Source organism: Amblyomma maculatum, chromosome 2 (genome assembly GCF_055883805.1).
Source record: "Amblyomma maculatum isolate TAMU_Amacu chromosome 2, ASM5588380v1, whole genome shotgun sequence".
Classification (NCBI taxonomy): domain Eukaryota; kingdom Metazoa; phylum Arthropoda; class Arachnida; order Ixodida; family Ixodidae; genus Amblyomma; species Amblyomma maculatum.
The window spans coordinates 1,145,029-1,169,369 of NC_139345.1; the positions used below are offsets into that span (position 1 = coordinate 1,145,029).

At 45.6% G+C, this 24,341-nt stretch overlaps 1 protein-coding gene across 1 annotated transcript in view; it reads right to left on the bottom strand.

Moving 5' to 3' along the window:
• The window catches only part of LOC146197802 (adipokinetic hormone/corazonin-related peptide receptor variant I-like), a 59,307-nt gene extending 38,210 nt beyond the window's left edge, over positions 1-21,097 (bottom strand). The window contains exon 1 of the mRNA XM_084591813.1: positions 20,720-21,097. Within this exon, the coding sequence (XP_084447939.1) occupies positions 20,720-21,097 (378 nt within the window). The remainder of the gene's footprint in view (positions 1-20,719) is intronic.
• Between the last annotated feature and the right edge of the window lie 3,244 nt (positions 21,098-24,341).

Consider the following 24,341-nt stretch of genomic DNA (forward strand, 5'->3'; position numbering starts at 1 on the left):
ACGGACCATCATGCCTTGTGTTGGCTGTCTTCACTTAAGGACCCTACCGGCCGCTTAGGTCGCTGGGCCTTGCGATTACAAGAATACATGTTTACTGTTGTGTACAAGTCAGGCCACTGACATCAAGACGCCGACTGCTTGTCCCGCCATCCCCTTGACCCTCCTGAACTTTCTAACAATACTGCTGACGACTGCGTCTTGTCCATCTCGGACTTTCTTCACATCGGCGTCGAACAGAGTCGTGATCCTTTCCTGCGCCCCATAATTGATCACCTGCGCAACGACAGCTCCGAACCACCCATCAGTATGTTTGTGCTGCTTAATGACCCATTATACCGACGCCCTGTATACGCAGTGCCTGGTGTCATCGACGGTACCGGTACCGGAATGTTTGCATGGGAGAATGCAAACATTATCCTCATTCATAAGAAAGGGGACTCTAAGGACCTTAAAAATTACAGACCAATCAGCTTACTGTCTGTTACGTATAAGGTATTTACTAAGGTAATCGCTAATAGAATCAGGACAACCTTAGACTGCAATCAAGGAAAGGATCAAGCAGGTTTTCGGAAACGGTACTCTACTGTCGATCATATCCATACCATCAACCAGGTGATAGAAAAATGCTCAGAATATAACCAGCCCTTATACATAGCATTCATTGATTACGAAAAAGCATTTGACTCAGTTGAAACCTCGGCGGTGATGCAGGCATTACGAAATCAGGGGGTAGACTAGCCGTACGTGAAAGTGCTGGAAGATATATATAGTGGCTGCACAGCAACCATAGTTCTGCATAAAGAAAGTAACAAAATTCCCATAAAGAAAGGAGTTAGGCAAGGAGACACAATCGCCCCAGCACTATTCACAGCTTGCATAGAGGAAGTGTTCAGAGACTTGAAATGGGAGCAGTTAGGGATGAGGGTAGATGGAGAATACCTTAGTAATCTGCGATTTGCTGATGACATTGCCTTGCTAAGCAGCTCGGGGGATGAACTGCAAATAATGATTGATGACCTAGACAGGAAAAGTAGAAAGATAGGCTTGAAAATCAATATGCACAAGACTAGGGTAATGTTCAACAGCCTCTGGAAGGAACAGCAGTTTGCATTAGGTAGCGAAGTACTGGAAGTAGTAAGCGAATATGTCTACTTAGGACAGGTAGTTACTACAGATCCGAACCATGAAAAGGAAATAAGAATAAGATTGGGATGGAGCGCATTTGGCAAGCATTCGCAGATTATGACTAGCAGCTTACCGGTATCGCTCAAGAAGAAAGTATACAACAGTTGCATCTTACCTGTACTCACCTATGGGGCTGAAACGCGGAGGCTAACCAAGAGGGTTCTACTTAAGTTGAGGACAACTCAGAAAGCTATGGAACGAAAAATGGTAGGGATAACATTAAGAGATAGGAAGCGTGCAGAGTGGGTCAGAGAAATAATTCAAGTTACTGACATCCTAGTGGAAATTAAGAACAAATGGGCATTAGCAGGACATGTAGTGCGAAGAGAGGCTAACCGATGGTCTCGGTAACAAACTGGATTCCAAGGGAAGGAAAGCGTAGCAGGGGGCGGCAGAAGGTTAGGTGGGCCGACGAGGTTAAGAAGTTCGCGTGGGTCAAGTGGATGCAGCTAGCACAGAACTGGGTTAAGTGGAGAAATATGGGAGAGGCCTTCGCCCTGCAGTGGGTATAGTCAAGCTGATGCTGCTGCTGATGATGATGATGATGATGCTACCGACGTAATATGCGCCCAGATGGTGTAGACCTTTTACTTGTTGTCCCGACACATCTAAGCTCTGCTGTTCTTGCGCACCTTCATGATGCTCCTACAGCAGAGCACCTTGGAGTGTCACGCACATACGACAATGTTCGACGGAGATTCTACTGGCCTGGCCTTTACCGCTTTGTTCGAGCTGTGCCAGCCCAGGAAGAAACCGTCCCTTCACCCTAGTGGGCCCCTGCAACCACTCGCAGTTCCGACTGAGCCCTTTTCTCGAGTTGGTGTCGACCTACTTGGGCCATTTCCCACATCGACTTCAGGGAACAAATGGATTGCCGTAGCGAGCAATTCGCCACCCGGTATGCTATCACCAGGGCTATCCCCACCAGCTGTGCCTTCGACGTTGCACTTTCTTTTGCATGACGTCATCTTGCTTCAAGGCGCTCCTCGTCAACTGCTCACCGATCGTGGTCGCTGCTTCCTTTCTAAAGTTGTTCATCACCTTCTCCGCCCATGAGCTACCCGCCACAACTTCACAGCGGCCTACCACCCACAAACGAACTGCCTTACTGAGCGCATTATACGTACACTGACCGACATGATGTCAATGTATGTTTCTGACCATCACCGTGACTGGGACGTCTCTTTACCCCTCATAACATTTTCCTATAACTCCTCCCGGCATGATGCCGCCGGATACTCCTCCTTTTATCTACTCTACGGCCACGACATTCTACTTCCCTTCGGCACCTTACTGCCTCTTGACGATTCATTTTGCAGTTACGCTTCTGATGCCATCGCCCGCGCGATGCCGCCCGTCATATTGCTCGAGAACGGCTTGGTGCGTCTCAGCGTTCTCAAAAGCACCGTTACGATCTCCAGCACCGTAACTTCTACTACCCTCCTGGCTCCCTCGTACTCCTCTGACTCCCAGCCCGACGTGTAGGCATTTGCGAGAAACTTCTGCTCCGCTACATGGACCCTTACCACGTGTTGTGGCAACTTACCGATGTTAGGCACGAGATTATGCCTGTGTGACCCGCAAGTCTCCTACAACCGTCATCCAGACGGCGGTCGGTAGGCGGAGCGGCGCGCTGCAGCTGGAGCCGCTCTGCTACCGAGTGAAGGAGCCGCTGTCACCTCTTCTCTCAAAGTTGAGAGGAAGAGGAGGAAAACGACACTGTAATGGACGGTTTGAACAATGAAGACTTTTTGCCGACATGTTCACGCAGCAGTCAAAACGTTGGAATGCAACAAGGCGGCAACGACGCGTTCAGGAAGCAGACGAACGGCAACAGCGGCTTGAAAAGTTGGTCGTGCTTGTCGACAAGTAAAGTATAACGAGAAGAAACGGCGTGCACAAGAGACGTCGCAAGAATGGTTTGGTTTGTGGAGTTTAACGTCCCAAAGCGACTCAGGCTATGAGAGACGCCGTAGTGGAGGACTCCGGAAAGCTCGACCACCTGGGGTTCTTTAACGTGCACTGATATCGCACAGCACACGGGCGCCTCGCCTCCATCGGAAAGCTCTTCCAAGTCCCCCGTTGACTCAGTGAAACTAGCCCTCACAAGTGACGCTTCCCGTCTCTTTTTCAAACATACAGCTATACGTTTGAAAAAGAGACGGGGAAGCGACACTTGTGAGGGCTGGTTTCGCTGTGTCAACGGGGGACTTGGAAGAGCAACGACGTTCAGAGTATGCGAGAAGAGTTAGTGAACTTGACTCGGTTACGCGTGAATTTCATAGACCATTCGCGAATAATCCCTTCGGTAGTGTGTGACCGCCTAAGGCATAAAGACGGATTGACTTCGGTAATCGAGCTAATTTATTACGTAGCCTTCACCTAGCTTATCCAGAATGAGACGAAAAAGCTATGAGAAGTGCTGTGGTATTTAGAACGTGTAGAGCGAGAAAGACCAGAAGATCCCCCTCTACACTCTGATGGCTATGTGATTACTCGTGTGGAGACAAAGTTTCACTACTTCAGTGATCACTGAAGTGTCTTTACAGGTATAAACGATAAAGATAAACAATACTAAACTCCAAAGTGTTGGGAAGGCTCTCTACTGCTGTACCCACAGATGCGGGATCGAATCCCGGCCTCGGCGGCCGTTTTTCAATGGCGGCGAAAGCCAGGATCCCATGTGGTATGCGATGTCAGTGCTCGTTAAGGAACCGCATGTGGTTCAAATTTCCGGAGTCTCTACTACGGCGTCTCTCTTAGCCTGAGTCGCTTCAGGAAATTAAAACCCATAAACAAAAACAAACGACGGAGGGAAAGTCTAGACGTCCACTAATGTTCTGCGCGATCGGGCAGCGGACGGTCATTACACGCAGCAGGGTCAAACTTTCACAACGACGTTCGTGCGCTCTTGTGCTTGCTAGGCGGTCTGGTAAGCGGTTCCTATCATCCTCCACCTTCTTATCGGCTACTATGTCCACGCTGCGAGCGTTCTAAAATTGAAGTCCGTCTGTTCTTTTTAAGAACGCGTATATGTAGACACTCTCATAATGGACCTCGTCAACGCACAAAGTGCGATGCCAGCGCGCCAAGTTTCATCTTTGTTTGCAGAATGGGAAGGCGGAATAGTAAAATTAATAATAATAATACTAATAATAATAATAATTCTTTCACAGGACAGGAAAGGCGAAGTATCTGTCACACTTTCTCCGACAAGTGTGCGTTTGGATGGTACGCCATCGCTCCTGTCGCGTGGCGTTCCTTGGCGCGCGTTCAAGTGTGGGATTGCAGATGGCAGCAACGCTAGACAAGATGAGACTTCTTGGGCTTTCGCCTTTCACAACTTAAGTCGCTAAAGTTCCTCGTAATTGTTTTCATTTTGTCGGAGGGACTCCCAAGCTTCCGTGTCTTGAATGTTAGCCATTGCCACAGGCGAAAAGGGGCATTGTCAGATTACATGCTCTAGAATGTACCTCCCTGTTCACATTGAAGAAAAAGGTTACCCAGAGCGGTCCATTTTAACCTTCTGCATTATGTGCTCGTTCTCTAGAGTGTAAATGTATGATATCATAGAGTGATAATCGATATTGTTCTAACCAATCAAGTCTAAAAAAATTCTGAGGACGATTACAATGCGCCCTAATTCGAAATTTGAGCGCTGTTATTACGCCATTTTCGCCATGTATTCGGACAAATAACTTGAAAAATGTAGGCATATATATATACAAAGCACACTTTATTTTTCTCATGAGTCACGAGACAAAGAGAATGTCTTAAAAGAAGAGAGAGACGAGCCACGGGCTCCTCGCTGCTCGCCCGTGGCTCCTCTTTCTATAAATTATCTTTGGCTAGGGACTCTCTCGTGGCTCGTGACTCTCTTTCGATCGGTTACACCGGCAACGGCACCGAAGGCGACACGGGTCTATTACCGAGCGAGGCCATCAGAGCTGCGCGCTTTAAAAATGCTATCAAGAATACTAAAATCGATAGACTGTCGATAGTATTGCAAACTGCACTATCAATGATAATACTAATATTAATCCAATCGGTACTCAAAGCGATATTTTTATAGGCGATGAATCGATAACATTACTCAGTATACCATTGATGGTATTATTGAGTGACGCAAAAAGCTGGGTTTGTTGGTAAAGTAATCTATAAAACATGATATTAGCGAGAACGGCACGGACGAAGGACGAGAAAAGACACCACAAAAGACAGAAGACATCACAAACGCATTTTTGCTGCTTTTTTTTTTTTCGTACGCTGTCCTTGTTTCGCCTAATGTCATCTTTTCGAATTTTCAAAAAACAGCCATTTTCTAACGCAAAAAAAAAATGATAAACCTGTCCCCCCCCCCAAAAAAAAAAAAAAAAGAAAACTGGCCATCTCGTTTAGTTATTTCCCTCCAGGTCCCTTTGATGTCAACCACGTTTTAATCAATTCAAAATTGAGATAGTCAATCTCATCTTTTTTTGTTTTGTCTTGTTTTTGTAGCCATCGCCGTATCGCATGTCTGTTTCATGAATATATTTGCATCCCCCTTGCTTCTGCGCCATGCATTGTTCCGTAGTATGAACATTACGTCACCCTGCTCATCTGTTTCAAGTCATCCATTCAGACACCCCTACAATGTTATCCTGACCGCATTATTTTTTTTTTTTTTTTTTTTTGAAGGCGCAACCGACTCGAACAGCCTCCGCACAGTCACAAGCGTCATATCTGCCTTATAGCATTGATAAAGAAGTTGGCAGTTCTTGACGCCCTAAATATATTATAAATGAAAATCACAATGCAACCTCTCCCATAAATTTATTATTATTATTATTATTAGTTGGGAGTTTATTGGCGCAAAGGCGACTGAGGCCAAAGAGCGTCAAAACGATGCTGTTTGACTCTGTGGTGTTAGATGAACGCGAATGGAATTAATAACTAGCCATGCTTCAAAAACGACACTTAAGAGCCAGTGTAAAAGGCGGGAATTCGTGAATGGCATACAATTATGGCATTAATGTGGTGTTGTGATGCGGGCTTAAAATTAAATTTGAATGGAAGCTAAAAACTAAGGTTTGACGTGACCAAGGAAGTGAGGAATTTCCTCCTACCGTGCTTGGCTACAGCGGCCCTGTTGCCAGCACACATCCAGCCAGAAATTCACTGGAAGGAACATCCAGCACTTCTATTTGAGGAAGCCTGAAGGGTCCAGCACCGGCAAACCACGCAGGTAACAATGTCATGTAAAAAGCTAGAAGCTGTAGCGACAGGATAGTTTCACTTTCTGGCTACGTTTCTCGCTTCTAAGTGATACTTCTCCAGTTGTTTGGAAAGCTTGATGACAAATTCTGGATAGGAATGACGTCACTGTACTACTTTTTCGCGGCTGCTTGAATGTGAAAGGGATTTGGGACTTTAATTTGCAGTTTTATAAGTGGCGCAGAAAGCTGGGCTTCTCGGTGTTTCGGAAACGCGGCATTAGCGAGAATAACACGTACGAAGGACCAGCGGAGACATCGCAAACGTATTTCTGATGTCTTTTTTTTTTCTTTCTTTCTTCATACTTGTTGCTCGTGGTAATACCATGTTTCCGATAATTTAAGTGACACAGCCATCTTCTTACGCGGAAATATCAGCAGTGTTCCCAAAGAAAAATTTATTCGTTTCGCTTAGTTGGTTCTTTCCCTTTAAGCCCCTTTGATATCTGCCGTTTTAACGATGCCAGATAATGCTCCCAATGTTTTAATCAACTCAACATTAAGACAGTCAATCCGATCCTTTTTGTATTTGCATTTGTCACCATGCCACGTGTCTCTGTGTCACAAATATTTTTGCATTTCTCTTGCTTCTGCGCCATGCATTGTTCCTTAGTACAAACATTACATCACCCTGCTCATCCGTTTCAAGTCACTAATACAGGCGCCCCTGCGTTGTTATCTTGTCCGCATTATTCTCCTTTCACGGCGCAACCGACTTAAATACGCTGCGCACAGAGTCACGAACTTTGTCATATCTGCCTTCCGGCGATGCCAAAGAAGCTAGCAATTCATTACGCGTATAATATATTATAAATCTGCATCACAATGCAAACTCTCTCCTGATGTGGTACGGAAAGCAGGGGTCTTCAATGTTATCTAATAAAACAAACTGCCCACTGTGCATCATTAGTCATGACCACCGCACGCACACTACGGGAACACCGCGATGAATGGTCGTTTATAAACTAGCACATGAGCAGCATTAGCATCTACCGGCCTTAAGAAAAATTCAACTGACCCCATTTCATTGCATGTGTTGATAAAGGGTAACTGAGAGGAAAGATAAGTGGAACGTTTTGCAACATAATCAAAAGAATTCCAAAAAAAAGCAAAAATACCTGAAAAAATATGGGGAAATAAATAAATCATGGGGAAACGTATAGCATCTACTGCTAAAGCAAAAAACTGGCCTTCGAAGATGTATAATGCCTATTATCAAAGCAATCTCACGAAAGGAATTGCAGTGCCTTCGGTTCTCTTGGTAGGACGATACTACGAGGCTAACTCCCAGTAATCCGTTCTTAAGAAAGCAGTCCGTCATCAGCAGCATTCGGGTCTTCACGTGAAGCATGGTTTCAGCTCACAGGTGCATGTTGTGACACGGCGTGATATCATGTGACACTGCAGTTTGCTGCGGCGCCTTCTGAACGCAGCTCAGATTAGCATATCTTGAGCCCTGCACTAGCAGTATGTTGCTTCTTTTATTGTATCTTTAAGACGCTTAGCCTTCATATAGAGCTGCCATGTTTACCATAATCTTAAAATAAGTGCACTCAATGTTGTTACCAGCTGGAAATACCTCTCAGTAAATTGCATACAACAAAAAATGACATTTCTAGCTCTTTCTGTTATGTCTTTAAACATACAACAAAAGCATATAAAAATAATAATTAAGGCTTAGGCTTATAGCCAACGAAGAATACGAGTCAATGCGCAGAATGTACAATTCCGGACTATGCAATGTGTGCCTCCGTGCAGCGTGAAAATGCGCTCTCTCCTTTTCGCGGCTGTTTCGGGTCTTTGCTGCCTTGGGGCCATGTTTTTCCTGTATTTTATAGGAAATATTTTGAGGTCCCGTCGAATAAAGCTTCTCACTGCCGTCACAGAAACAATTTTCTCCAGAGCCAAGCCTCTCCTGCTTCCCTGTGGCTGTCGCTGTGTCCTTTTCTTCAAGTTTTTAAGTTAGGGAGTGTCCGCTAGGACAAGACGACCACAGCGATATCAATCTTGCTAACCATGATGATAGACTGATTTTTTATAGTGTAAGGGCATCTCGGATTAAAGATCGCTAAACACAAGGTAAAATGTCAGTTCAGGTCAATAAAATGTGCTAGGTGTGAAGTCTAATGATGTGCTAAAGCACAATGGTGCATAGGGCCTAAAAGTTTATTCTCTGTGTACAATTTCTAAACACAGGGGTGTATAGGGCCTAAAGAATTGATTCGTGGTGTATAGCGGTCTGCGCAAAAAAAAATTAAAGAGACATGTATATGTTGAAAGGCTAAGCACTCTCAGCAACACTTCTTCCCAAGAAGACGGCAAGGCGCCTGATGTTGCTTTAAAAGAAAGCTCAACCATCTAAGAAAATGAAACTGGCTGAAGCCCATGTTGATAAAAGATTCCACACAAAAAGCCTAATTTTAATAAATATTTAAAACACTCTTTCTAAAGGAAACATTGGATTATCACTAAGAAAGTTAGACAGATGAGTGGGTATTTGATTCTTGTGTAATTCGGGAAAATGATGTCTCCTTTGCCGTTCAGGTCTCTGACATTCAAATAAAAAATGGATCACCGTAAGCCCACCAATGAATCACCAACACAGTGTAAACTTAAGTTTCAATTCATGAATATTCATAAGGTTGTTAAAGAGGGAATTCAGGACTTGATTCTTATTATGCCATTTCTAAGACGACAAGGAGGTTGTAACACTGAGGGAGTTAGATGATCGATTAATTTATTTTATTTTCTATAATGTATCTCACAGCTAACAGGATACCGTGACATTCAGCGGTGAATATATTGTGTGTTTGTTCAATGTCTTGACCGTGAAAACTGTAGTCCATAAGCTGCACAAGCGACTTTAGTGTACTTTGAAGCATCAGTGTAGTACTCATCGCATATGTGCTTTGCCTGAAGTGACATGAAGTGCACTGTATGGCAATAGGGGACGCATGTGTCCCCACTTCAAGGAACAATAGGTCACAATTAACAGCGTGCATTTTTCAAGGAGGAATTAAGTCTTTTATGGATATTGCATAAAGACTGTCAATCGGAAAGTCCAAATATCCAATACCTTAGCTACTCTGATCGGGTATGGTGGCCTTAGTGATGGTTTTCTTGAAAGCAGTTCTGTACTGGTTGTGTCAAGCAGGAGCCGGCGACATGAATGGTCCGGTTGAAATAATACCTTCGTAGCAATAGCTGTTCCAGTGAATTCTCTTCTTCACGGCAGTGACCACCGGTCCGCCTCAACACAGATGTTATTAACCGGGCTAGTTCGGAAAGCGACCAGCGAGACGTAGGTTGATGCGATGCACCGGTCGAGCAATTTTAGAGCACAAGATGATGCTTACCCTTAGACCACAGAGCCATAGTCAATGCGTGAAAGAACGACATTATTTAGAAGGCTCAGGAGGCAATCACAGTATATGCCCCATGACTGATGAGACAAGATTTTTAGTAGATTCAATGCTTTGAGACATTTTAGACTAAACTGCTTTGTGTGAGCAATGAAGGAAAGATTTTATCAGCAATTAACTGCGCCAAGAAATTTATGTTTTTCTTTTTTTTTAACGGCAAGGCTCTGGCCATTCAGTGTAATGTTGGGGTCAGGTATACCGCGCAGCTTACACAAAATTACTCAAACACTCTTTTTAGAGTTAAGTTTATAACTATTGCCAGCAGCCCAGATATACAGTTTATTAACACCGAGCTGAACCTGTCATTCACAGATGTTCAAGTTGCCAGATTTCAAGCTTATCTGGACATCACCAGCATATACGGAACAAGAAATGGTTTTTGGAAGCACGCTTTTTAGAGAGTTCATTTCGACTATAGAAAGTATAGAGCTGAGAACACCACCTTGAGGGACAGCATTTTTCTGTGTGTACTGCTGTGAATACATATTGCCAATGCGAACTTTTGAAAGTCAGTTCAGACACGTAACTTTATATCGTATTCAACATGTTTCCTGTGGAGCCGAAAGAGAAGAGATAGCGAATGATACCGTAGCGCCAAGTGGTATTATATGTTTTTTCAAGATCGAAAAAGACAGATTAACAATGCTTATTGTATACAAAAGCGTCCCTTGTAATAGACTTAAATGCAATGAGCTGATCAGTTGTTGACGACCCAGCCTTAAAACCAGCTTGGTTTGGTCAAGAAGACCATTGTATTCAAGGAAATATAGAAGGTGATTTTTTTTTATTTTTTTTTTTCAGAAAAGCTTGTATAGGCAGCTGGGTAAGGCGATCGGCCGATAGCTCGCTGCAAGTGTAGCTTCTTTGCCCGATTTTCATATTGGGACAATGATCGCTTCCTTCTGTTCTTTAGGAAAGCGTCATGTGGCCCATACCGTATTAAACAGACAGGTGCGGTTTCAAGCGTGGCCACATGAAGCCTATTTGATCCTGTTAAAACCAGCTACCGAGTTAATACATGTGCCGAATGCAATATTCAACTCTTATAAAGTAAGTGGGCGATCGTACCCTTCTGTGCATGGTCTTTTATTGTGTATAGGCTTCCTCTACTTAGTTACCTTGTGCCGCAAAAATGAATCCGTATAGTGCGCTAAGCTCAGCTGTATATGTATTCAAAGTGTTGCCCTGGTGTATCTGCTTGTTGTTTAAAAAAAGTCACCAATGGGGCTGACAAGGGGTGTTTGGAGAGTGATATATCCTTAACGTACTCTTATTCTCTTGTAAACTTTATGTGCGTCGGAATAAGAGTTCACAGTCGGAAATAACGATGCCCAGTTTTCTCGCTTGGAGATGCGTCGAACAGGCCTGCCATTTGCCTCTGCGCGCTTAAAGGCTATTAGGTTTTCGGCTGTCGGGTATCGTCATAGGTTCAACCACGCCCCCTTTGACTTTCATTATCAGTCTTACATTCTGCATTCCACCAAAATCTTCGTTTGTTACATGGTTTGGTTGATGTTGGTGGGGTGCATTTTTCAGCAGCCTTTTTAATGTGTAGCGTGGTCAAAAGCTGAATTTTATCGAAACCTAAGCCAACAACCAATGAACAGGGCAATATTGAGTGTTCCCTGAACATCTCCCAATAGAGCGGCATATATTTTTAAACTTTTTTGGATTAGTGATGCTTGGAATTTTCTTCCTTGCATACTTCATGGAGATTGGAAAATGGCCACTTCCGTATAAATTGTAAACAACAACTCACTACGTAGCGGCTAAGAGTATCGGAGAGCCGATAGCTAAATCTATGGCTGTGTATGTGCTGTGTGCCAAGTTGTAGTATGTTGACTCCTTTGAGTTAAGTAGACATGATTCAGAGGACAATAAGAATTTCTCAATTAGCACACCTCAAGAATCTGTTCTCGTACAACCTCATAATGGGTGGTGACCATTGAAGTCTCCAAACAAGAGGAATGGCTCGGCGAGTTGATCAATGAGTCTTTCAAATTTTTTGCTACAGAGGCTATACTCTGATGAAATGTACAGTGAACAAACTGTTGTTATTTTACCGAGCATTAAACCCCTCATTGCCACTGCCCCTAAATCTGTATCAAGCGGGATGTTTCGACAAGGAATTAATTTTCCGATTACAATTGCAACGCTCTAAGATAAGTACTGTTTTGCCTATCTTTTTTTAATGTAAAGTACTAGTTGATGACATTTTTGTGTGTTTAAATGCGCTTTTTGCAGGCAAAGTATGTTCGGTGTTAAGCAAGAATTTCATGTATGGAATCCAAATTTTAGAGTAGTCCTCGGCAATTCCAGTGCATGCTGCTCTCAGTAGCCATGTTTCTAGAATGTGAAAAAAGAGAGAGTGGTTTCAGGACTCGCCACTTCTCCTTACCTCGCCACCTTACGAACAAACAAGTGGGTGTTTGTTCGTAATTTTTTGTGTTTCGTTGTTTACGATGTTGTTTGTTGGTTATATTTTTTAATAAATTATTCTGCGGCAACTACAACGTTCATGGTGCTAATGCGTGCGTTTGCATGAGCGAAGGAGTTCGTCGTATTGCGTGGTTTAGTTGATTTGTGGGGTTTAAAGTCCCAAAGCGACTCAGGCTATCAGAGACGCCGTAGTGGAGGTCTCCGGAAATTTAAACCACCTGGGGTTCTTTAACATGCACTGACATCGCACAGCACACGGGCGCCTTGCTTTTCGCCACCATCGAAAAGCGGCCGCCGAGGCCGGGATTCGATCCCGCGCCCTTGGGAATAGTAGTCGAGCGCCGTAACCACTGCGCCACGGCCTACTATTCCCGTGACGGCCTACAACAGATAAAAATTCAGTGGCTGGCTAGCCACCGCCGCAAGCGGCGTTGACCCACCGTACCAGCCCCGTAGGGCCAGGAGCAGCCACCCGCTGTGCGTGGAACGTCATCAAGAAGAACAGATGTTTGGAATAGAAGAACTGTGCGAAAGTGCATGAACAATGTGTAATTTTAATCAGGGCAATTTTAAATATAACCCTTGCATTTTCCACACTCTATTTTTGCGTGAAGTGCTTTCTTTCACACTTCCTTTTTTGTTGTTGTTGCCAACGCAAAGTGGTTAAAGAAGACATCTCACGTTCTAAGCACTCAACTCCAGCGTCTGATACAACGCTTGCTTCGGTTTGCTGGCTCCGAAGCTGACAAAAACCGCAAAGATAATTAGGCATTTGTAAATCTGCGTTGCTTGAGTAAGACAAAATATCAATCTCTTTTTCGCTACAAGGAGAAATAATAAAGTCGGGCTAAACGGGCCTGCGGCTCAGTGAAAATATTCAGCGAAAGCAGTGACGTTTTTTCTTTTCTTCTCTTTCTCTTATTCATTTTTGTGGAATCGATTTATTCTTTATTTGCTTCCTATTTTCTTTCGCTCTCTCTTGACGTGGCTCACATTACACACCATTTTTTATTCTCATCGACAAGGGCTAGTGAGAGGTTCAGTCACACAACTGCTCACAATACGGACACAGTAAAGGCTTTGAGGTTAAAGAAAACATAAGCACTACAATACATGGCACCTCCTTCTGAGGAAGCCATTCTTGGGTATTCAGAGTCGGATAATCCCCCACATTAATGAGGTTTTTACCGTATCGGTGAACACAGCTGCTCTTAACTAAATTAACTTTTCCCTCTGCAGCCGGGGAAGATTGTATAACGAAAAAGATAATGCAAAAATTAGAGGAAAAGTCTGGAGAGGTTTTTACGCAACTCTAACACACACTATACAGACGAAAGCATCCCCGACGAATGGAGAACCTCCGCCCAATTTCCCTAACTTGATGCCTCGGGAAGGAAATGAAACGAGTTGTGTTAAACAGGCACCACATCCACACAGAAGTGTTTCCCCTGTGCACGATTGAGTTTCGAGAGAGAGAGAGAGAGAAAGAGAGAGAAGGCAGAGAGGTTAACCAGGAAAGCTTCCGGTTTGCTACCCTGCACTGGGGAAGGGGAATGAGGAGTTTAAAGGAGAAAGATAGAAGAGAATGATAGGAAAGGTAAGGCGGCGAGGAGCACAGTCACAGTTTCTCAATAAGTTTGTGTCTCTCATAAAACACATAAGTGCTTTGAAGGCTTTGCCGTTAGACGCCTTCTGTGGCCATGGGCCGAGGATTTTCTCCTCTGTGAAAGGACGGCTGTCAAGATGGTCCAGAGCCGAACGCAGCGCATGTCTTTCGCTTGAAAAAGCAGGGCACTCGCAAAGGAGATGCTGTGTGGTCTCTTCGCAGCCGCATCTTTCGCAGTTAGGGCTATCCGCCATTCTCATCACATAACCGTATTTTTTGGTGAATGCAACACCGAGCCACATACGGCACATCAGTGTTGTTTCGCGCCGCCCTTTGTTAGGGGGAACACGAAGGCGCAGCCCAGGGTCTAGTTCCCTGAGGCGTCGATTGGAAAATTCTCCTTTGTTCCAGGCTGAAAGCGTTAGCTCCGCCGCTAAGGAACAAAGTCGACAAGCTGCGTCAACTCTAGATATAGATTGAGTTTCGAGGAGGTCGCTAAACTTAGGATATCATGTGGCAGATACAACACGACATTATAGATCCAAATCGCATGAGAACCACACGCACTGTCCTGACACCAGACGTAAGACCTTCGACAATGCGTCACAAGCTTCCATCCTCGTTCATCTTTCACTTATGAAGGTACGCAAACGAACATACGAATGCATCGCAATCTTTCTGAACTAGCGCACTGCTACGATTCCTTTCAGACACTTACACTAAGGACCAGAGAAAACCAGCAAGACCGTTCTTTCACCTTTCCTCTTCAAGATTACTATCACAAACTTCCCGCGTCTGTTGGGTGTTATCCCACGAATACATTATTCTATTCGCCGCGAGATCGACCTAGAGGTGGCGACACCGTCACTCCGGGAGTGTGGATCGGCGGCCGGCGGCGATCGCAGAAACGCACGCTGCGTAGGTCTGCTTCCGAGTTTACGGCGGGTTTGTTGGCGATGAAAACGTGTCTTCTGCAGTATTTCTGCAATATTGCAGAAAAAATCCAAGGATTTCGCCAAAGCAGCAGAAGAAGGGCGGATTTAAAAAAAAAAAAAAAAAGCACGCAACCACCAGTCTTCTATATTTACTTAATTTGCACGTTTCATGCGCTGTACCGCGCTCACGCGCCTAATGCTTGGGCCTGCCTAATGACAGCTTTGTTTTTCTTATCGACTTTTAAACAGTTTGCGCGTGTCTCATGCGAGTGACTCCGGCGAAATTAGTGTCAGGCCCACGCAGATACAAGGTTCGTGCTGTGACCTGCAGTAATTTAGATTGAATCGAGAAAGCCTGGTTCATCATATCGAACTTGACTCGAGGATTAAGCAGGTTAAATGTAGCATTGGCAGCGCACTGCATGGCGAGTTGCTTTAGATTGAGTGCACATCAACTCTGGCCCAGACAACCACGCACAAGTATTCCCCAAAATGAGATCACGCCGACACTATAAAGGAAACCTCGCCGCACTGGAAAGCTGATTGTCCACGTGTACAGTGCTGAGTGGATTGAATTTGCCGAGATGCTTTTTTGCGGCCGCTGTCATAGAATGTGATAGTGTATTAATGCATGCGCCACTAACTGTAAATGATTTCCTGAAACCGAGGAAAGTATAAGGGATTTCTGATGTGTGTGATGTTAATATATAACGGTAAATTAGTAGTGTAATTATTTTGTTTTGCAATGCGAATAAATTTCACCGTGTGAGAGAACTTTTACACACTTGACAGAATTTACAATAATCAGCGATTAATTTTCAGTAACGTTAAAGTGCAAGCTACGAATTACTCGCTGCGAAGACATCGTTATAAACTACGCATGGGCACTGTCATGTTCTGGGAAGCTATTTTACAGGCTGAAAATTTCTTTATCACTAATAATTTAGCAGTGACTAAATCTTATGCGAAGTGAAATATTAGGGTTGCTTCCAAAACAGATTCCGGATATAAAACTATTCCGAAAGAAATGGAGGTCATCTTATCATGCGACTATAAATATGTATTTATTCCCGAACTAAACACTGATATTTAAGCCCGCATGAAGCTGTTTTACTCCCCTTGTCAGAAATGACGAGTTTTGTCGGGAGACAGCACTTGGACGAAAAGGGATTATAATGATTACAATAGGCTACCAGTAAAGTACATTGATCTAGGTGTATTATGTAATATTTATGGTAACAATTAGGTGCAGGGAATATGTTTATCAAACATTCTAGCATTTCTCTAAAGCAAAATGTGCTGACTAATACTTTTACGGATGCACAAAGCCTTCAACAAAAAAAAAAAAAGAAGAAGAAAAGAAATGTATATTGGCCCGGGTTTAACGCATGAAAGCGGCACCAGCTTTGACGGATGATTGCAGAGGCTGGTTTTGGTGTCGGTTTTTTTTTTTTCATTATTAACACCACATTTACCACGTGAGATTGTTTATTGTGCAGTCAAATCTCACAGCAGGGGAACGCCTTTCGAAACGGTTGTGATTGAATCCCCCGTTCTCGAAATCAGCAGTCGAGCGCCCTTACCATTGAGACACCGCGACAGAGGTTTAAAAGCAAAAAAAAAAAAAAAGTACTCACACAATTCTGTCGTGCATACAGACGGCATAGCAGGCATTGAGTGGTCTATTCAAACTGAATTCTGCTATATGAAGCAGTCTGCGGTTGCATATGTTTTAGTAGCTGCGGTATTCCAAACAGAAACGGGAATATGCGATTTCTTAGCGTTTGCATTAACTTTTATTGACGGCAACGACCTGATTTGCTTTGACACGGCGGTAACGACAATACCATTTCGTTTGAGACATTGCATGTCAAAGGATCTCAAGCGCCGAAGACCGCGATGGATGATGTCCTTATCCAAGCATGACATGCTCGATACGAACAAGAATATTTTTTTTAATGAAGCGTGGGGTTATAGACTGATCATATTTATTTTGCAAGAGGCATATAGGTAAGCGAAAGCGCACAGGAACCACAAAACAAACAAAACACTCCTGTACACGCCGCATGCGCGGGCGTAAATCACTGCGGGCTGGCACGCGACGCGAAAACGCATCCACACTGAGTTGGTTTCGCCGCTGAGCCGCAAGGTGGCGACTCTGCTTGATCTCGAGGCCAATATACGTCGTTTAAAGTTGTGAAAGGAAAATTAAGTCGCAAAACTCATGAATTTGTCGCACTTTCTTCTGGTTATGCTACGAGGCGCAGAAATCATTTTGCTTTGCTTCCTTTTCAAACGAAAAATAATGTCTTTAAGTATTCATTCTCCCCTCGTACGGTTGTGGAGTGGAACGGCCTCGATGGTGCGTGGTTTGAGGTGGAAGACATCCAGCAGTTTCAGGCGTTCATTGAACGTAGTGCGTGAAATTTAGCCATTGTCATTCACAGTCACTTTTTTGTTTTGTAATTCCGTTCATGTGTCTGCGGTTTCATGTATGTCATCGTTTTGGACATTATTCTATTATTGTTTTTGATATTTTGATGTTCACTGTTGTCATTCCCACCCTGCCACGACTCTTACCTTGGGGCTAGCAGTATTGCAAATAAAGAAATAAAGATATCACCCTATTCTCTAGATCCCACGGACAGATTGCAGAGTGATTACAACGGGCTACAGACATGTTACATTATTTCGCGCAGGAGAACGGCCTTGCTTGTTCGCCGGCTAAATAGGAACTGTTAGCTACGAACAAGCCTCAAAGGCAAAACTCGACCCTTGGGAACCCGTACAATAGCACACTAACAAAAATCCAATACTCCCGGTAGCCACGATCAGGGTCCTCGGCAGGTTGGTTCAAAAGACTGCACAGAACACGGAAGCAAAACACCGGCTAGGCGCCGCGCCACATAAGTGGACTAGTGAGTCGCATTGCCGCCAATGCAAGGAAATGACAGAAGTCGACCTGGGCAGGATCTACACACCTTCATGATAAATGAAATCGCATAGTACAGTCAAGAGTTAAAGATACCTGCACAAGCGACTGGTGACCAGAACTGTCATAGTCCTCCATGCGACGCTGCAGTTCTCAGAAATTCCTATAGGGTCATTCCCATTTTTCAGCATGGGAGAGGGGCAGGAAATAACCTCCACAAAGAATATATGTTACGGTCCGAGCGTCGAAGTGCCGGTCTTACGGGATCTGACGTGACGGGGCGGCCCTTTGTCTGCCAGTATACGCGAACTTAGGTCGACTGCTGCCGTTGGGAGTTTTCAACACGCTCACTGAACTATAACTGAAGTCCATAAACTTCAAAGGTGACCCGCTCGTTGCATACCGTTGCGGACACGCAATTTATAACAAGCTCCGCATACAGCACGCTGAGGAGGTGTGTACAACATCGCATTTATTAGTAGGCATTACCAGTAGACATTACCAGGAGCAGTTGCTAAGCCAGTAGCCAAAAACATGCTTCTACGCAGACACGACACCCGCAGGAAGACACTGGCAGGCCCTTGAGAGACGGTACTAGAGTGAACCACGAGCAGTGTACGTGAATGCAGCTCACACATCAGACGCGGAGCATACGTGTCATGTATGATTACACCAAAGTCAGCCTTTATTAACGCCATCAGCTTTTTGTCAATTCTAACGCTAGGCAAAATGAGTAGCTATCGGAGTGGCCATCGCGGATCGCCGCACCAAAACTGTTCTCAGCGAATCTGAGAGCGCCGTTTAAAATTTCGCCAGAAGCTTGGTAAGTGTGCTCCCAATGATAATTATGCGTAACCTATCTCTCAACCACAGCATCAATCTCCTATGGGTCGCAGCTCCGGCGGGTAACTCCAGAAACGAGACGGTTGATCTTCTAACTGTAGAAGAACGGCTGATTGGGCGAATTAGTGAACCATGATGGACTTTAATATAAGTGCACAGCAAAAACGTGACAAAGAAGAGAAGTGGACAATGACGGCGCACCGTCTCTGCGCCGTCGTTGTCCACTTCTCTTCTTTGTCACGTTTTTGTTGCGCACTTATATTACAGTCCATCATGAGGTTCACCGCACCGGAGAAGGGGAGGTCTCTTTGGAACGGACGATGTGCGTATTCTGCTCCTCAGACCGACCTGGACAAGGCGGAAACGATGACACTCAGACAAGCAAAGGCCATTCTTAACCCTTACCGATTATGTCTAATTACAAGTGGTGTATACGACCCTGCCAGTCGGCAACACGGTGACGGAACGCGCGCCGCCCAAGACCATGCTATAAGAATGCGCTGGAAACCCCCTCCAAAGACATTCTTCCCAACTCCCTCGGCAAAGGAAAGGGACAAGATGTTTCCCACTTCAAGTAACACAACGCAACTAGCCCTCGGAATGCGAGCGGGGTGGCGCAGGGGTTACGGCGCTCGACTATTGTTCCCAAGGACGCGGGATCGAATCCCGGCCTCGGCGGCAGCTTTTCGATGGAGGCGGAAAGCAAGGCGCCCGTGTGCTGTGCGATGTCAGTGCACGTTAAAGAACCCCAGGTGGTCGAAATTTCCGGAGTCCTCCACTACGGCGTCTCTCATAGCCTGAGTTGCTTTGGGACGTTAAACCCCACAAACCACAACCACAACCGCGAGCTCAAGAGGCCACCCCTCACAGGAGTCACCGTGGACTCGCCCAAACTAATATGTTCCCTTTAGCAGAAATAAAGTATGCCGCCACCCTCCTGATGGAGCCTTTGATCTTCCCACCAAGAAGCGAAATAGTTTGGCGCCTTTTCAATTTCGCGCCACAAAACTAACGTGGAGTGAACGAAAGTAATTGACGGCATTCCGGCCCCGGCACAGTGGGGTGACCCATGGTCGTGTTCTCCTATGGCTGGACACCATCATCGGGTGGTAAATACATTTCATGCCTGATAAACAGTGAAGAGAGGAAAGGATCGCCGTCAGGAACAAAGACAGACTGAAAGAGTAGAGCCATCTAGTGTGGTCCGACGGCTGGCAGCGTCGGTTGTTGGTGTTCCTAATTGCGCCTGCGACGCCTCATGGCATGCATGGACCGCGTTCAAGATTGGCCGGCGAGTACCAAAACAGCGTGAAAGCTGCGGCATCCGCGGCCGACCTAGATACAGAGTTATATGATTTGTGGGTCCCGAACACTGGCTATACATTACTGATACAGCCCCTGCCAACTCAGTCGCGAAAGTGTTATGCTTCCGCCCCATTGCTTAAAGTGCGCCATGGTCTCCCACAATGTGATAACACCAGGAACCTGCATGCCTGCTCTGTCACGCGCGTTTGCAGCTCTGCTGCCACCACTGCTTTTTCAGTGACACGTCACGCACATTTGTGTCGCAATCAGCCGCGGATGCCGCAAAGTCTACGCTCCATGACGGTTTTGAAAAATAAATCGGATAAATTCCGCCAGGATTGGCATGTTCAATTCACAGCGCTGTCCAGCAGTACCTTTCAATCCAGGAAGAGGCTCTATCAATCAGATAGGGTCCTGAGCAGCTGCCTAGCAGAGCTGGTAGAGCAGCTGCCCACAAAGGTGCATTTCTATGTTTGGTGGGAATAATTATTTTTTCTACAAAATATTGAAAGACCTGTATACAGCATTTCTTTATGGGCAGATGGCTAGCACCTTTCAGTGACCAACTGCACTGACTGGTTCAATAGAAGTCTTGTCAGGGAAGTCACATAGTTCGACTCAAAAAGCATAGCGAAGGAAAAATGATGGGGATGACGACGAGACAGGACAAGCGATCTCGTCTGCTTTATGCCTCGACTGCCTGCGCTATATGCTTTATGAGTTACGATGTATAACCAACACGCCAAATTCTACTCACTTCTGAAGAACATCGTTCGAGCTTGATTTTTGTGGGTACTCACCTGCATTATCTTGCACATGACGTTGCCCGCGACCCAACACACCGTCAGGCGCCATGCCACCTCGAGCGGTATCATGACGAACGTAACAATCAGGTCCGCCACAGCCAGGTGCATCATCATCAGCTTGATGCGAGACTTGCGCGCACGCTTGCCCAGAAGGCTGAGGAAGACGGGCACGTTGCCGGCAGCTGCAGCTACGAACAACAGTACGTACACAATCACTTGTACCAGCGACTTGCGCGTGAATGTCAGCTCTTCCGGGAGAGAAGGAGGTGGGGTGCTGGAGTCCACCACCGCTGTCACTGAGGTGTCGTTTAGTGCCATCGAAAGCGTTGACGCGAATGACTCGAGTTCAGCAGGCCGGTTTAACACCATCATCGTGGCTGGTATCGTTGGACGTGTTGAAACTAAGCTGCATTCGGAGCAGTGAATCTCAGATTCCTAAGGGCACCCACGAGAAGAGTCACCCTGGCCGCGCAGTTGACACTTCAGTTAACGAGCTCGTAAGTTCTGAAGAAACAGCTAAAGTCGTCATTATTTATGGTTTGCACCTGAAAAACGTTCATCGCCACAAGTGAGTTCGAAGTTAGCCCATTACTGAAAGCTTCTAGAAGAGAAGAGAGAAAACGCTTTACGGGCTCTTTGCGCCGTTTCTTTCGAAAGCTAGCTGAAGACAGTACTTACTTCCCGAAGGCGCTCGGACCTAAACAAGATACTCTACGAAGCACTGTCGCATTAAAATTCGTCCTTGGACTGTAGAAAAACGTTATAAGATGTCCGATGTTCTTTTTTTTTTTTTCCTGGGAACAGATTCAAGCACTTCTCGCTACATACTGGGCGCTATGTGCCAGCATCGCTTTACTTCACAAATAGGCGCGGCGCGTGGTATTGCTGGAGCATTGTCTTTGCGTGCACGTTAAGCCCATGAGCACGTCGAAAGCCACATCGGAAACAAGAGCACCTCTTCTGAGCATAAAGTCACTGTTCGGCCCGACGCTTTCTCCAATCAGCAGGCTACACTAACATCACCGAACGACGGAGCGTCACATTTCACAGCGCACAGCTTCCGCAAAGTGGCCACCGTCCTCTGCCGAGCGTCCCGAAAGTTCCTCAGAAGAGCACCCACTTCGTGAGCAGCTCGACGAACAATGCACGTCCTCTCTGGCCCGAGCTCTCAGCGGCAAGTGAGCGCCGACCGGGCTCGCCGCGGTCGTTGCGGCGCGCATCGCTGGATGAGAGAAGGAGCGTAAAGGGAAGGACGTTCGATTGGGCGTAGCGCCGCCAATGGGAGCCCGATGCGTTTCGTTCTCCCTAGGTGGGCGCCTTTTTTTTCCCCTTTTTGAGGGTTGCTTTCTTGATAAATTCCAATGGAGCTTAAGAGAACGAAGCATTTCGTGCTAATGGATTGCGATAAATGCAAACTTAAATATTCAATGCTATTGAAGCAACTTCACCCGCACACTGTGAGACAGTGGTTGTCAATACCAGCAAAAGGCAACATTTCTGAGCATACCCACTTAGCAAAACCACTCAGTAATTAACGTTCCTTAAAGTATGTTCGTTTTCACCGGTTTTCTACACGCGAGCCCCTGATAGTATTTACGTGTCACGTTTCGCCTTGGTCGCCTCAGGTTCTTTCAGTCGGAAGTTAGTAGGAAGTTAGCACCCTTTCTGTGTATTTCGTCTTTTTGCGCCACACTCTCATGTTAGGGTTTCTTGTTTTGAGTTACAATGCATCGATGAAGACCTTTACCATTTGCGTTTCTGGATGAAGTAACTTTCATGAAACAAAACCCTTAATGACTGAGCAAGCGCAGATGTATTTTTTTTTCTTCGAAATATCAGTGCCGTAAAGGCGCTTCTTGAGTTGATAGGTATCACCAAAATCGACTCACATTTGGGGAGCCTGAGCGGTGTGAAAATCATTTAGGCTGCGGAAGCGGGGTAGTTTCAAAGTTTGCGAAAACTTTCCCTTCTACCGTGAGCGGAGATTGCGTTAACTTGCCGAGAAGACAAAACTCAGAGCGCTTAACTAATCTCGACGTGAGTCTTGGCGGGAGGTCTAGATGGGGTTAGTAACTGCTGTTCATGTTACGCTTATATGCGCGCCTGCAGCCTTGGCACGAAGAGAACATATCCGACGCGCGTGGCATCGGCGCTGAAACAGTGCCGAGGATGTTCTTTTAAAAAAAAATGTTCCACGGGCTATCCGGGGAAACCCCGCTGACCAAACAGCCATGGTTAAGCCAGGAGGCGGGTGCCAGTTTTTTGGACGCGGCACCACGTCGTTTAGTTGCCGGACTGTCGCAGCGTCCATTGAAAGATCTGCTGTTTCTTCTGTAAGCCTTTCGCTTACTTTATCATAATATTCATAGAACATCTGTCATTGTGTTACAGCCTTTGTTCACTACATGATTTGCATTCGTTGCATTGTTCTTAAGAGAACTGTAGATGTATTCGTGTGAGCATTGTGCAATTTCTCTGCAACTTTCCTTGGCAGCATAAAGTTTGTTTTCTTTGTGAGTCATTGACTCCAAACCATTCCCTCGCTCGCTACCGGTGAAAGCTGATCAAAACACGACCACGCCTCTTGCGATTTATGCATATAGCAGCTGAATTACTGCGAGCTGCTCATGTAAGGCGACGGTGTCTCCCAAAAGGCCAGAACATCTACTCTCAGACGATTTAAATGTGTCAGGGAGCACGCGCATTAGTAGTGCGTACATGTGGCTTGGGTGTTTGCGTTATTCTACGTATTATTTATGGTTAACAGCTACTACGTAGCGTCATTAAGAGTGATCGTATTTATTTCTTTAACACGCTGTAGTATTACTGACTGGTCGCTTAAGCAATATATACTATATTTCTGTGATCCTCATACGTTAAATAAGCAAAAGGGAAAAAGCTCCGTCGTTGTGGATTGTAAACCAGATTTATTTTGACAATCAAGTATGGAACTTTCTAGCCACCCAGTTTCAAGTAACCCCTGTGTTACATGACGGATAGAAGGTAAACATATTTGCGTGGGCTATTCACTGATATGGAGGCAATATTAAGTGATGTGAAGGGGATAGAAAACCCCGACAAAATAAAAAAGATCAAAATTGATCTGCGATGGTAACAGGGGACTATCATCATTTTCCATGACCGTAAGTGTAGGTGGCGCGACCGAAAAGGAAGACGGATGCGCGTTGACGGCATGGAAAGCTACCGCACACTCTACCGTCTTTCCTTGAGCGAATGAAATACGGTGCTTGCAGGCGCGCTGGAAGCGGCAACGGTTGAATCGCAAATTGAGAAAGAATGTGGCCGACTTAAACAGGGCCATTCAACATCACTGCAAGGTCTTGTGCCGTCAGCATGTAGGGCCCGTGGCGCGTCGCGCTTTCGAAGGCCGCGCCACTTCCCAATGCTCCCTGCGCGCTGTCTGTTTCCCTCTCCCCGATCGTTTGGGGATAACCGGTCCCGCGCGAGGGGGCTATAAAAGAAGGCACGCGCCGCCGTCTCGACCTCTCTTCGCTCCTGCTCTTCGTTCCTGCTTCGCGCCTGGCGCTTCTCCACGGAAGACGACCCGCAGGCTGCAGCCCCTCGGACGACGACCTAGCACCGCCTTTGACGACCC